This window comes from Aureococcus anophagefferens (assembly GCF_000186865.1).
Source record: "Aureococcus anophagefferens unplaced genomic scaffold AURANscaffold_4, whole genome shotgun sequence".
NCBI lineage: Eukaryota > Pelagophyceae > Pelagomonadales > Pelagomonadaceae > Aureococcus > Aureococcus anophagefferens.
In genome coordinates, this window is record NW_008705564.1 from 1768606 (window position 1) to 1780106 (window position 11501).

Genomic DNA, 11501 nt, shown 5'->3' on the forward strand with positions numbered 1-11501 from the left:
CCCCTCAAGATCTGCACACTTTTCCCCCTTCAAGTTGCCCTTCAAGTGCATTTTCTTGTGTGGCTGGAGAGGTGTGAGACTCGGAGAGGCCGCCTCGACCGCGCCGCAGCCGCAGCCGCACCGCTGCGACACATCGATGGCCTCCCTGGAGGAGCCTGCGTACGCGCTGCTGCCGGAGGAGCGAGCAGAACGCGACGCCACGCGGCGCGCGCGCGTCGACTACGCCGTCATGGCCTGGCTCAACTTCTTCGAGACCGGCGCCGGCGCGGGCCTGACCAAGTTCCTGCCCCTCTTCCTCGCCGCCCGCGGCCTCGACGCCGCCCAGGTCGGCGCCGTCCTCGCGTCCACCCAGGTCGCCAAGTTCGCCGGCGGCCTCGTCTTCGGGCGCCTCGCGGACGCGACGGGCGGCTACAAGGCCGTGCTCCTCGCGACGAACGGCGCGGCGTGCGCCTTCGCGCTCGCGCTGACGTCGCTCGCCGCGCCCTGGCGGTCGCTGCGCGGCCTGGCGCGCGTCGCCGCCGTCGCGGCGGTCGTCGACGGCCAGGCGTTCTTCGGGAGCTCGTCGGGGACGCTCATCGACGCGATCGCGGTCGTGAACATGGCGGGCGGCGGCGCGTCCTACGGGAGCCTGCGGCTGTGGGCGGCGCTCGGCTGGGGCGTCGCGGCCGTCGCCATCGGCCGCGGCGTCGACGCCTTCGGGTTCTCGGCGATCTTCGTCGCGTTCGTCGCGGGCACGGCGCTCGCGTCGTGCGTCGTCGCCGTCCTGTTCAAGAGCCCCGCGGCCAAAACCCCCGCCGGCGCGGCGGCGCCGGCGCCCGCGGGGCGCCGCTGGTACGCGGCGGGCGCGACGCCGCTCTACTTTCTGAACTTCTTCGTCCACGGGTGCCTCGCGGCGTTCGTCGAGAGCTTCCTGCTCCTCTACGTCGCGAGCCGCTACCCGGACGCGCCGTCCTGGTTCCTGGGGCTGCTGGTGCTCGTCGCGGCGCTCTGCGAATGCCCCGTTTTTTTCTACGCGCAGCGCCTGCTCGACCGCTTCGGCGTGCGGCGATTACTCGTCTTCGCGCAGGGCCTCTTCGCGCTCCGCTGCGCCGCCTACGCGTTTTTACCGGGCTGCGTCGACGACGACCGCGGCTTTTGGTACTTTTTGCTCCTCGAGCCGTCGCACGCGGTCACCTTCGCGCTCATGTGGTCCGCGGCCGTCGAGTACGCGCGGACCGCGGCGCCCGTCGAGCGCCAGGGCGGCGCCCAGGCGCTGCTCCGCGGCGTCTACTATTATCTCGGCGTCGGCGCCGGGTCCTGGGTGGGCGGCCGCATCGTCAAGGCGCGCGGGTTCCACGCGCTCTACGTCGCGGGCGCGGTCGGCATGGCCGCGTGGATGGCGGCCTGGGCGCTCCTCCTGCGCGCCTGGCGGCCGCGGCCGGCCGCCGCGGCCCTCGCGCCCGCGGAGGCGTCGACGGAGGTGTTCTAACTGGCGGAGGCGGAGGGTTCCGACTCTTCGCTCCCTCGCAGGCGCCGGCCGAGGCGTCGACGCGGATATTCTGGCTTGGCTTCCGTTTCAGCGGGCGGACGCGCCAGTTGCTGACACCATTTCTGGTCGTGTGGCCACTGTTCATCACAGCGTCTACGGGCTATTGTTTGTGGGCAATGAACCAATCTCAATCTTTGGGCGCCATCGGAGGAGCGCCCTTGTCCTTCCGGAGCCAGGTAAGGTTCCTTATCTCGCGGACGCCACCGATACAAGCGCTGGATTTAAAACAGAGCCACGCGACGATGGGTTTATATCTCCCCGGCGCGACACTCCTCTGGTGCGCGGGCTACCACCTGAGGACGATCTGCACGAACGATGAATGTCCGCGAATCTGGCGCAACCTGTGGACGAGTGGGACCACTCCGATGGGGTGGCGGTTGGCGGGCTGCTTCAACCTCGTGGTGTCATTCATTCAGGGTTGCATGATCGAAGAAGCGTGGAGAACGCAAACGAACCGAGACGGCCATGAGGAGGCAGCAATCTTCAAGTTCGGCCGACGATTTGGCATCATGAGATTGATGACGTTGACGAACTTTTCGCTTCTAAATTTCGCCGTATGGATCTATCTCATCGCGTTAGCGAGGACCGCGCGCGTCTTACATCTGCAGCTTCGGCCGCTTGAGAACTGCCTCGTCGAAGGTCTCGAGACGATGAACGACGTCGAACTGTGCGCGGCCCTCGATGCCGAACTCGAGCGGCTTCGGGGTCCGACATCGACCTACGTTCGGCTTGTGTCGCCCTTCGTCAAGTTTTACCTTTATTCTGGAGTGGTTTGGTTATTCGTCGCAGCCTCGGTCGTGCTCGCGGAAGCAGACCAGAGGTCCGTGGGCACGTTTGGCTTCACACTCAACATGATCCTTTACTTTATTAGCGTGGGGGGAGTCGGTATCGGTCTGTGCCTCCACGCGAATCGTCCCTTTGATCGGTTCATGTCACACCTCGCGAGCGCCGCCTCGCGGCGGCGCTCCCGCGACCTCGCCACCGCCCACGGTTTCTTCGCGATCGTCGGCGACGACCTCGATGAACCGATTTTGCTCTCGCTCTTCGGATCCCCGGTCACGCTGTACACGCTGAAGGCGTACGTCGTGTCCGCGCGCGGCCGCCTCGCTTTTCGCCACCTACTTTGTCCCCATCACGAAGTCCGGTTTCCTCTGATCCTAAGCTCTCTATCTCAGGCCGATTCGAAGTGCCGATGGGGGGTACCCCCGGGGATGCCGCGCGCGTAACTCACGGAGGCGTCGTGTCCCAGCTTACGCGCCTCCTAGGCCTCGACCTTGGCCGCGCCGGACCACTTCTTCGCGTGGACGTCGCGCTTCTTCTTGAGCTTCTTCGTCTGCGACTTGGAGAGGGGCGCGCCGTCGGCGTCCGTGAGGGGCAGGCCGTCGTCGTCGTAGGACGCGTACATGGCCGCGTACTCGCCGCTGCGGAACAGCTCCGCCGGCGGCACGTCGCTGAGGTCGGCCTTCTGCGGCGGCGGCGGCTTCGGCTTCGGCGTCGCGTCCGCGGGGGCCGCCGCGAGGCGCGGCTCGAGCGTCGGCGAGCCGTCGGGGAGGTCCACGAGCGCGACGCCGCGGTCGACGAAGACGTCGGCGTCGCGGACGGCGTCGCACGCGCCGAGGACGCGCCCCCGGAGCTTGTCGCGGCTCTCGTCGTCGCGCGCGTCGAGCGCCAGGGTCCGCACGTCCGCGCGGAAGGCGAGGAGCGCGTCGAGGCCCGCGTCGCCCGCCGCCGGCGCCTCGGCGCCCGCGGCCGCGGCCGCGGCCGCGGGCGCGCCCGCGCGCGCGAGCGCCGGCAGGCCCAGCGCCTCCAGCGTCGCCGCGAGGCAGTCCGCGGCGCCGCGCAGGGGCTCGGGGACGACGGCCGCGTTCGCCGCGCGCGCGTCGAGCACGTACTGGCGCGTTCGGGTCGCGAGCTTCGCGAGAGCCGACACCGCCGCGGGCAGATCCGCGCCGTCGACGAGCGCGGCCGCGACGTCGCGCTCGCAGGCGCGCCGCGCGTCCTCCAGCGCCGCCTCGCCCGCGCCCCAGCGCTTCGCCGCCGGCGGCATGCGGCCCGGGGACGCCTTCCCCTCGAGCGCGCCGCGCGCGGCCGTCAGCGCCGCCGCCAGCTGCGCCCGGACCGCCGCGGCCTCGTCGAGCTTCGCGCGGCTGAAGTTGATCGTCGCGTCGTAGCGGTGCATGGCGCAGAAGAGGCGGAAGTCCTCCGGGTCCACGGCGTCGTCGCCGTCCAAAAGCTCGCGCACGGTCACGAAGTTCTTCAGGCTCTTCGACATCTTCCGGCCCTCGATGTGGAGGTGGCCCGTGTGGAGCCAGCAGGGGCACCAGACCCCCTCCAGATCCCCCGACGCGCCGCGCCACTGGGCGATCTCGTTCTCGTGGTGGGGGAAGGCCAGGTCTACGCCGCCCGCGTGCAGGTCCAAGGCGTCGCCGAACGTGGCCCGCGTCATCGCCGAGCACTCGATGTGCCAGCCGGGCCGCCCCGCGCCCCAGGGCGAGTCCCAGGAGATCTCGCCGGCCTTGGCGCCCTTCCAGAGCGCGAAGTCGCGGCCGTCGCGCTTCTTCGTGGAGATGGACGCCTTGTCCTCGGCCTCTAGAGCCGCCTGCGCCGCGGCCTTTGACGTGCCGCGGCCCTCCGCAAAGGCCCCGTAGGCGTCGCCGAGCTTGCCCACGTCGAACCAGACGTCGCCGCCCTCCGTCGCGTAGCCGAAGCCCCGGTCGACGATGTCGCCGACGTAGGCCACGATGTCGTCGACGTGCTCCGACACGCGGAGCACGCGGTCGGGCCGCAAACAGCCCAGCCGGTCCAAGTCCTCGAAGAAGTTCGCCTCCTCGCGCCGCGCGAGCTCGAGGGGCTCCAGGCCGAGCTCCCTGGCGCGATTGATGATCTTGTCGTCGACGTCCGTGACGCCCATGGCGAAGTCGACGCGCGAGCCGCCGTAGGCCGTCGCCGCGCGGCGCACGAGGTCGAGCGTCACGTAGGTCCGCGCGTGGCCGAGGTGCGTCGCGTCGTAGACCGTCGGGCCGCAGGCGTACCACTTGAGCACGCCGTCGTCGCGCGACGCGCCGTGGCCCGCGGCCGTGTCCACGACCTCTTTCGTCGCCGCGTCGCGCAGCCGCAGGCCGCCGGCGCTCGCGGCGTTGAGGTGCGACACGGCGCGCGCGACGCGCCGCGCGGGCGCGCGCACGAGGGCGCGAACGAAGGCGCCGAGCATGGCAAAGCAAAAGACGATGCGCATCCCTCCACGGCTGAAGAACTCAAGCCGTCATCGATGCCATCGACTCAGTCCTCAAGCTCACTGTGCAAGCGACCTTCAACGTCGAGGGCAAACAAACGAGTTTACACCTCCCCGCCGTGGGCCGGGCGCTTCTTCCCGTCGTGCTTGACGTGGCGCGTCGCGTCGTGGGCGAAGGCGCGGTGCGACTTCCCCCGCTTCTTCGTCAGCCGGACGGCCGCGGCGTCGCGGCTCGCGCAGACGCACGCGCCTCCGAACGTCGCCTCGACGGCCGCGAGGAAGGCCGCGCCGACGTGGTCGCCGTGGGCCACGCCCGCGAGCGCGTTGCAGCCGTCCCGGAGGAAGGACCGCCGCGCGGCGTAGGCCGGGATGGGGCCCGCGTCGCCGCAGGCCTCCGCGGCCTGCGGCCGCGGCGCCGCGCGGACGACGTCGACGACCGCCGTCGCGTTCGCGAGCGCGACGACGAGGGGCTGGTGCACCGTCAGGCCCGGCCACAGGGGCCCCGCGTCGACGTGGGCCGCCGTCGCGTCGTAGACGGCGCGCTGCCGTCGCGAGGCGCAGTACCGCGGCAGGTCGATGCCCAGGACGCTCGCGGGGAAGCAGCCCCGGTCCCAGGCGACGCCGACGGCGACGCGGTCGTGCGTGGCGGCGACGCCCCGGAGCGCCGCGTCGAGGGACAGCGCCGCCGCGCCGCCCGACGCGTCGAACCACACGTCGTGGTCCACGGAGAACGCGCGCGACACGCCGAGGGGCAGGAGCCAGTGGTCCGGCGCGCTCCGCATGACGTCGAAGGAGATCTCCTCTTTGTTCGCGTACTTCTTGTTCGCGCGCGCGGTGACCTGCGAGACATGCGTCGTCGACCCCCGGCGACGCCGTCTCTCGCAAAAACGTTCCCCCCGTGAAACGAAGACGTCCCCCCCCCGTGAAACGAATGGTTCCGCCGCGCCGGCGCCGACCGCGGCGATGTGCTCGACGCCCCGGGGGAACGCCGTCGGCCGGATGATCGTGACCGTCGCGCCCTGGACCTGCCCCGGCGCGCAGTCGTCGCCGCGGTGCCAGCCGAAGCGGCCCGCCGTGACGACGCGGCATCTGATCCAGTCGTCCGTCTGATTCTCCCACCCGTGGGGCTTCGCGCGGCTCAGCGCCGCCGACGCGGCGACGCAGGTCCGCCCCGTGTCGACGCTCGACCCGGCGAGGAGGAAAAACCGCAGGTTCGGCGCGAGAGGGCGCAGGGAGATGTAGTAGGACCGCCAGGCGCACAACGCGAGCGCCACCTCCTCGGACGACGCCGCGACGGAGAAGAAGTTTATCGACTCGTCGCCGGACGCGAGGGCGGCTAAGGCGGCGGCGACGGCAAAAATGAGCGCCCGGCGCATCGTGCCTCGGCGCATGACGAGTCGTCGAGGCGAGGCGTTGTGGCACTGGCAGCGCGCTGCAGCGCTCGCTGATCAGCAGGCGCAGCGTCGAGAGCGCGGCGTCGGCGCCGCGGCAGAGGCGCACGCAGCGCTTCCCCGACGCGCCGTCAAGCATGGTGGCGCCCGGCGACGTCGTCACGGTCACGACGCCGCCGCCCGGCGACGCCTTCGCGGGCTTCCGCGGGCGCGTGGGCGTCGTGCAGTACGCCGTGCCCGGCGGCGGCGGCGCCTGGGTCGTCGCCGTCGAGCGCCTGGCGTGCGAGCGCGCGACGTCGCACGTCCTGTGCGCGCCGGAGAACGCCTTCGAGTTCCTCGCCGTGGACGCGGCGGCGCTCGCGCCCGCGCCCGGCGCGGCGTGCGCCCGGCCGAGCTACCGGCCGCGCGATCGCGGCGCGAAGCGGAAGCGCGACGACGACGGCGGCCCCGGGCCGCGCGCGGCGCGCGTCGCCGTCGTCGTGCCCTTCCGCGACGCGCACGTCGAGCAGAAGCGCGCGGCGCACCTCGCCAAATTCGTGCCGCACGTGACGTCGTTCCTCGCGAAGCACTGCGCGGACTACCGCGTGTTCGTCGTCGAGCAGTCGGCCGACGGGCGCAAGTTCAACCGGGGCCAGCTCCTGAACTGCGGCTACGTCCTCGCGAAGCGCGCGGGCTGCGACGCGTTCGTCTTCCACGACGTCGACCTCCTGCCGTCGGACGATCTCGGGCCGTGGTACGGCGCGAAGCCCCGCGCGGGCGCGCCGTGCCACGTCGCGCGCGTCTGGGACCGCTACAGCGGCAACCCGGACTACTTCGGGGGCGTCGCGTCCTGGAGCGCCGGCGACTTCGAGCGCATCAACGGCTTTCCCAACAACTACTGGGGCTGGGGCGGAGAGGACGACGAGATGATGCGGCGGTCCAAGACCGTCTTCGGCGAGGGATTCGCCATGGCCGCGCCGTCCGCCGGGTCCCTCCAGGACCTCGAAGACATGGGCATCGCCGAGAAGGTCGAGTTCCTCCGGGGCCACAAGGACTGGAAGTGCAACGTCCGCTGGGAGCTCCGGGACGAGCACGCGGCGACGTGGCGGTCCAACGGTTTGCGGATCGCCGGCGGCGACCTCGGCGTCGTCGAGGTCGCGACGGCGGACCTCGGCGACCGCGCGTCCAAGGTCACCGTGGATTTGGCGCTCGCGGGCGACTGGACGGACGAACACGCGCCGGAGTAGATGATTATACAGGGGACTTTTGGGAGCGGGGGTCGTGCTTGTGAACCCCCCGCTCACATGGACGACAGCACCTGGGCGTTGGAGCGCGTCATGAGGTACTCGTCGCACTTGAGCGCCGCGCCGCGGCCCTCGTTGATCGCCCAGACGACGAGCGACTGGCCCCGGCGGCAGTCGCCGGCGGCGAAGACGCCCTCCAGCGACGACCGGTAGTCGCCGTACTCGGCGCGGATGTTGTCGCGCTGGTCCGTGTCCAGGCCCAGCTGCCGGGGCACCGTGAGCTCGGGCGACACGAAACCCATCGCCAGGATGACGAGGTCCGCGGGCCACTCGCGCTCGGACCCGGGGATCAGCTCCACGCCGCCGGGCCCGAGCTTCGCGTCCGACGTGCGCACGGCCTTGACGCGCTCGTCGTCGTCCAGCACGAACTCCGTCGTGATGACGCCGTACTCGCGGGGATCCTTCCCGAAGACGGCGGCGACCTCCGCGTGGCCGTAGTCGACGCCGAAGACCTTGGGCCACTCGGGCCAGGGGTTGTCCGGGCTCCGCGCGTCCGGCGGCATGGCCATGAGCTCGAAGTTGAGCACGGACTTGCAGCGGTGGCGCATCGACGTGCCGATGCAGTCCGTGCCCGTGTCGCCGCCGCCGATGACGACGACGTCGAGGCCCTCGGCCGTGACGAAGGTGTCCCGGTCCCAGGTCGACTCGAGCGTGCCCTCCTTGGTCATGAGCAGCCGCTTCTGGTTCGCCGTGAGGAACTCCATCGCGAAGTGGATGCCCTTGCCCTCGCGGCCCGGCACGGGCAGGTCGCGCGGCACCGTCGCGCCCGTCGCGAGCACGACGGCGTCGTTGTTCGCGCGGAGCACGTCCACGTCCACGTTCACCCCAATCTCCGCGTTGCAGACGAACTCGATGCCCTCCTCGGAGAGGAGATCTATCCGCCGCGCGACCGAGTCCTTGTCGAGCTTCATGTTCGGGATGCCGTACATGAGCAGCCCGCCCGGCCGGTCCTCGCGCTCGTAGACCGTGACCTTGTGGCCCGCCTGGTTGAGCACGTCCGCCGCCGCGAGCCCCGCGGGCCCGCTGCCGACGACGGCGACGGAGAAGCCCGTCCTCACCTCGGGCACGCGCGGCACGATCCAGCCCTCCGCGAAGCCCCGCTCGACGATGGAGTACTCCATGTTCTTGATGGTCACGGGCGAGTCCACGAGCCCCGCGACGCAGGCGCCCTCGCAGGGCGCGGGGCACACGCGGCCCGTGAATTCCGGAAAGTTGTTCGTCTGGTGCAGCCGGTCGAGCGCCTGGCGCCACTGGTCCTGGTAGACGAGGGAGTTGAACTCAGGGATCAGGTTGTTCACGGGGCAGCCCGTGTGCGTCTGGCAGAAGGGCGTGCCGCAGTCCATGCACCGCGCGGCCTGCACGGTCCGCTCGACCTCGTCGTGGCCGTCCTGCGCGTTGATCTCGCCCCAGTCCAGCACGCGCTCCAGGGGCTCGCGGTAGGGCTCCGGGTTCCGCTCGTAGTCCTAAGGGTTTTGGAGGGTGGGGCGGCGCGCCCGCGCGGCGCGCGGGTTCGGCGTTCCGGCGGATACGCGGCTCCGTTTCGCCGGCGGCGGCGCGCGCGGCGGCGGCGGCGCGGCGGGGGTACGCGCGCGCGCGCGAGGTGCGGGGGCGGGGTGCGGGCGGGCGCCGGAGCCGCACGACGAACGCGCGCTTGTTGTCGATCACGTCGACGCTGCCGTCGCGTCGCTTGACCTTGGGAAGGTTGTCGTGGTCGTCGTCGCCGCGGAAGATTTCGTGACTCGATGTCGACAGGGCCCCGGAGCCCCGGGCGACGGGGGCTCCGGCGCGCGCGAACGCATGGCGCAACGCGCTGCGCGAAGAAGCTAGCACCGTCATCTGGTAAATGCAATTGCTGCTGTCGCGCGTCGAGGAAGCGCTGGCCAAGGGCGCGGCTCTTCGACACGAAGCTGGATACGTTGCGCGGCGCAGCCCGGGCAAAAGCTGTGCCCTACGCGGGCATGGGCGCGGCAGCCCGGGTGAAAGCTGTGCCCTACGCAGCCACCGCAGCGTAGCACCCCAACAAAATGCGAAACTGCACCGCCACCTGGGCCACGACGGCGGCCGCCTTTCACGTCGACACCTACGAGACGACGCTCGGCGACACGCTCGTCGACTGCGCGCGCCTCGCCAACGCGACGACCTGCCGCGCCGCGCCCCTCGACGCCTTCGTGTTCCGGCCGCGCTGCGACGCCGGCGGCTGCCCGTCGCGCGTCGCCGCGGTCCTCGCGCACCGCGGCGGCTACGAGTCGAACGCGCCGTGCTCGAGCTGCTTCGACGCGTCGCTCGCGCGCCACCTCGCGCGCCGCGGCGTCACCGTCGTCCGTCGCGTACCGGCTCGCGAAGGACCGGGGCCACGCGCCGGCGGCCTGGGTCGACGCGGCCTACGCGAACCGCTTCGCCAACGGCTGGGTCGTCAGCCCCCCGGCCATGTACGCGGCGACGCGCGACCTCCGCGCGGCGGCCCGCTGGGCGCGGGCGACGAACTTCAGCTGCGTCCTCGCGGCGGGCTCGTCCGCGGGCGCGACGTCCGCGCTCGCGCTCGCGGCGCTCGGCGACGGCGCGTACGGCGGCGGCGCGGACGCGGCCGTCGACGGCGCGATCGCGGTCCACGGCACGACGGACGGCGTCGACTGCGTCTTCGGCGAGGGCGCCTGGCGCTCGGGCGACGGCCGGCCCGTCCTCGCGGTCCACGGCGACGCGGACGACGTCAACGACGTCGCCAACAGCCGGTGGATCGCGGCGCACTACGGCGGCTCCGCGACGCTCGTCGAGCTCCCGGGCGCGGGCCACAAGCTCCGGGGCGACGCCTTCGAGGCGGCGCTCGGAGCGGCCGTCGCGTGGCTCCCGCAGGCCGGCGTCGCGCTCGTCGACGCGCGGCCCGACGCCGGGGCGGCCGTCGACGCCGCCGCGTGGTCGCCCGCGTCCTGCGGCGCCGGCTTCGAGCCCCTCTGCGCCAAGGAGGACAAATGTTTTAGCGTCAGCAAGGTGTGCCTCGGCGCTTTGGAGCTCGGCCTCCTCGCGGCGCTTTTGTCGAGCCTCGCCCTCGTCGCGGTCGTCGCCGCGCGGCGGCGCCGACGGCGGACTATCGAAAGATCGAAGCGACGTAAACTTACTCCTTGACGGGCCGGCCGAGGGCCTCGGAGGCGAGGACGCCGAGCGTCGCGCCGACCGCTAACGCGCCGACGGCCGCGGTGCGGCTCGCGAAGAGCGCGGCACCGACGCCGACGACGACGCAGGCGCCGACGCCGAGGGCGACGGTCTCGAGCGGGTGCAGGGGCGCGTCCTGCGCCTCGTCGACCTCGGGGTCGCGGAGCGGCGGGACCGCGTAGTCTTCGAAGGCCTCGCGGTCGGCCGTTTCTCGCTCGCGCGCGCGCGCGGCCTTGAGCTCGTCGATCTCGCGCTGCATGGCCTCGCACCGGTGCCGGAGCGCCGCGGTCTCGTCCTCGGTCTCGTCCTCGGTCTCGTCCGCGCCGAGGCCCGCGCGCCGCCGCAGCGCCGGGTCGCGCGCGAGGTCCCGGCCGATCTCTTCGGCGCGGGCCTCGAGGGCCGCGGCGCTCTCCGACAGGGCGGTGTTCGACGGGGCGCTCCCGCTCGGCCCTTCGACGAGGTCCCAGTCGCCCTTCACGAGAACCATGGTGCGGACGCGGGCGGACGCCGACGGGAGCTTTGCCACTGCATCAATAAGGCAAGTTGCAGAGCTGAAAGCAAGATCTAAGGCAACATCACGATCGACCTCGAAGCCCGAGGCTGCCCGGGCTGTCTCACTGCTTTACTGGCGGAATCGGGTCTGAGCACCCGATAACTTTTCGAGAAGTTCGCCCTGCCCGCCGGCGGCGCGAGCCGCGCGCCACCGGTAGCCGCGCCGCGCGGCGGCCGCCGCCCGCGCCTCCCGGCAACGAGAAGCCGCAAAAAGGCTTCCAGCCCATGAAGCGCGGCGCCTACCCCTACTGGCCCCCGAGCCGCGGGGAGGCGCCGCGCTACGACGACGCGCCCGGCGGGCCGCGGCGCGACGCGTACGGGCGGCCGCCGCCGCCCCCGGGCGCCCGCGCGCCCGGGCCCGCGCGGGC

At 72.0% G+C, this 11501-nt stretch overlaps 3 protein-coding genes across 3 annotated transcripts in view; 1 reads left to right on the top strand and 2 right to left on the bottom strand.

Annotated features, from left to right (window-relative positions):
- The window catches only part of AURANDRAFT_62214 (hypothetical protein), a gene marked incomplete at both ends in the record, with an annotated part of 3578 nt that extends 2110 nt beyond the window's left edge, over positions 1 to 1468 (top strand). Inside the window, one exon of the mRNA XM_009036089.1 lies at positions 152 to 1468. Coding sequence (XP_009034337.1) covers positions 152 to 1468 — 1317 coding nt within the window. The remainder of the gene's footprint in view (positions 1 to 151) is intronic.
- A 2287-nt stretch (positions 1469 to 3755) lies between these two features.
- Positions 3756 to 4568, bottom strand: AURANDRAFT_12123 (hypothetical protein; the record flags this gene model as incomplete). The annotated part of the gene is made up of 1 exon (XM_009036331.1): positions 3756 to 4568. A coding segment is annotated over one exon (813 nt), but the record flags the coding sequence as incomplete, so codon positions are not given.
- Positions 4569 to 7362: 2794 nt separating this feature from the next.
- On the bottom strand, positions 7363 to 9280 carry GLT2 (hypothetical protein; the record flags this gene model as incomplete). The annotated part of the gene is made up of 2 exons (XM_009036330.1): positions 7363 to 8897; positions 9073 to 9280. The coding sequence occupies 2 exons, from the start codon at positions 9268 to 9270 to the stop codon at positions 7431 to 7433; spliced, it is 1665 nt and encodes a 554-aa protein (XP_009034578.1).
- Positions 9281 to 11501: the final 2221 nt, after the last annotated feature.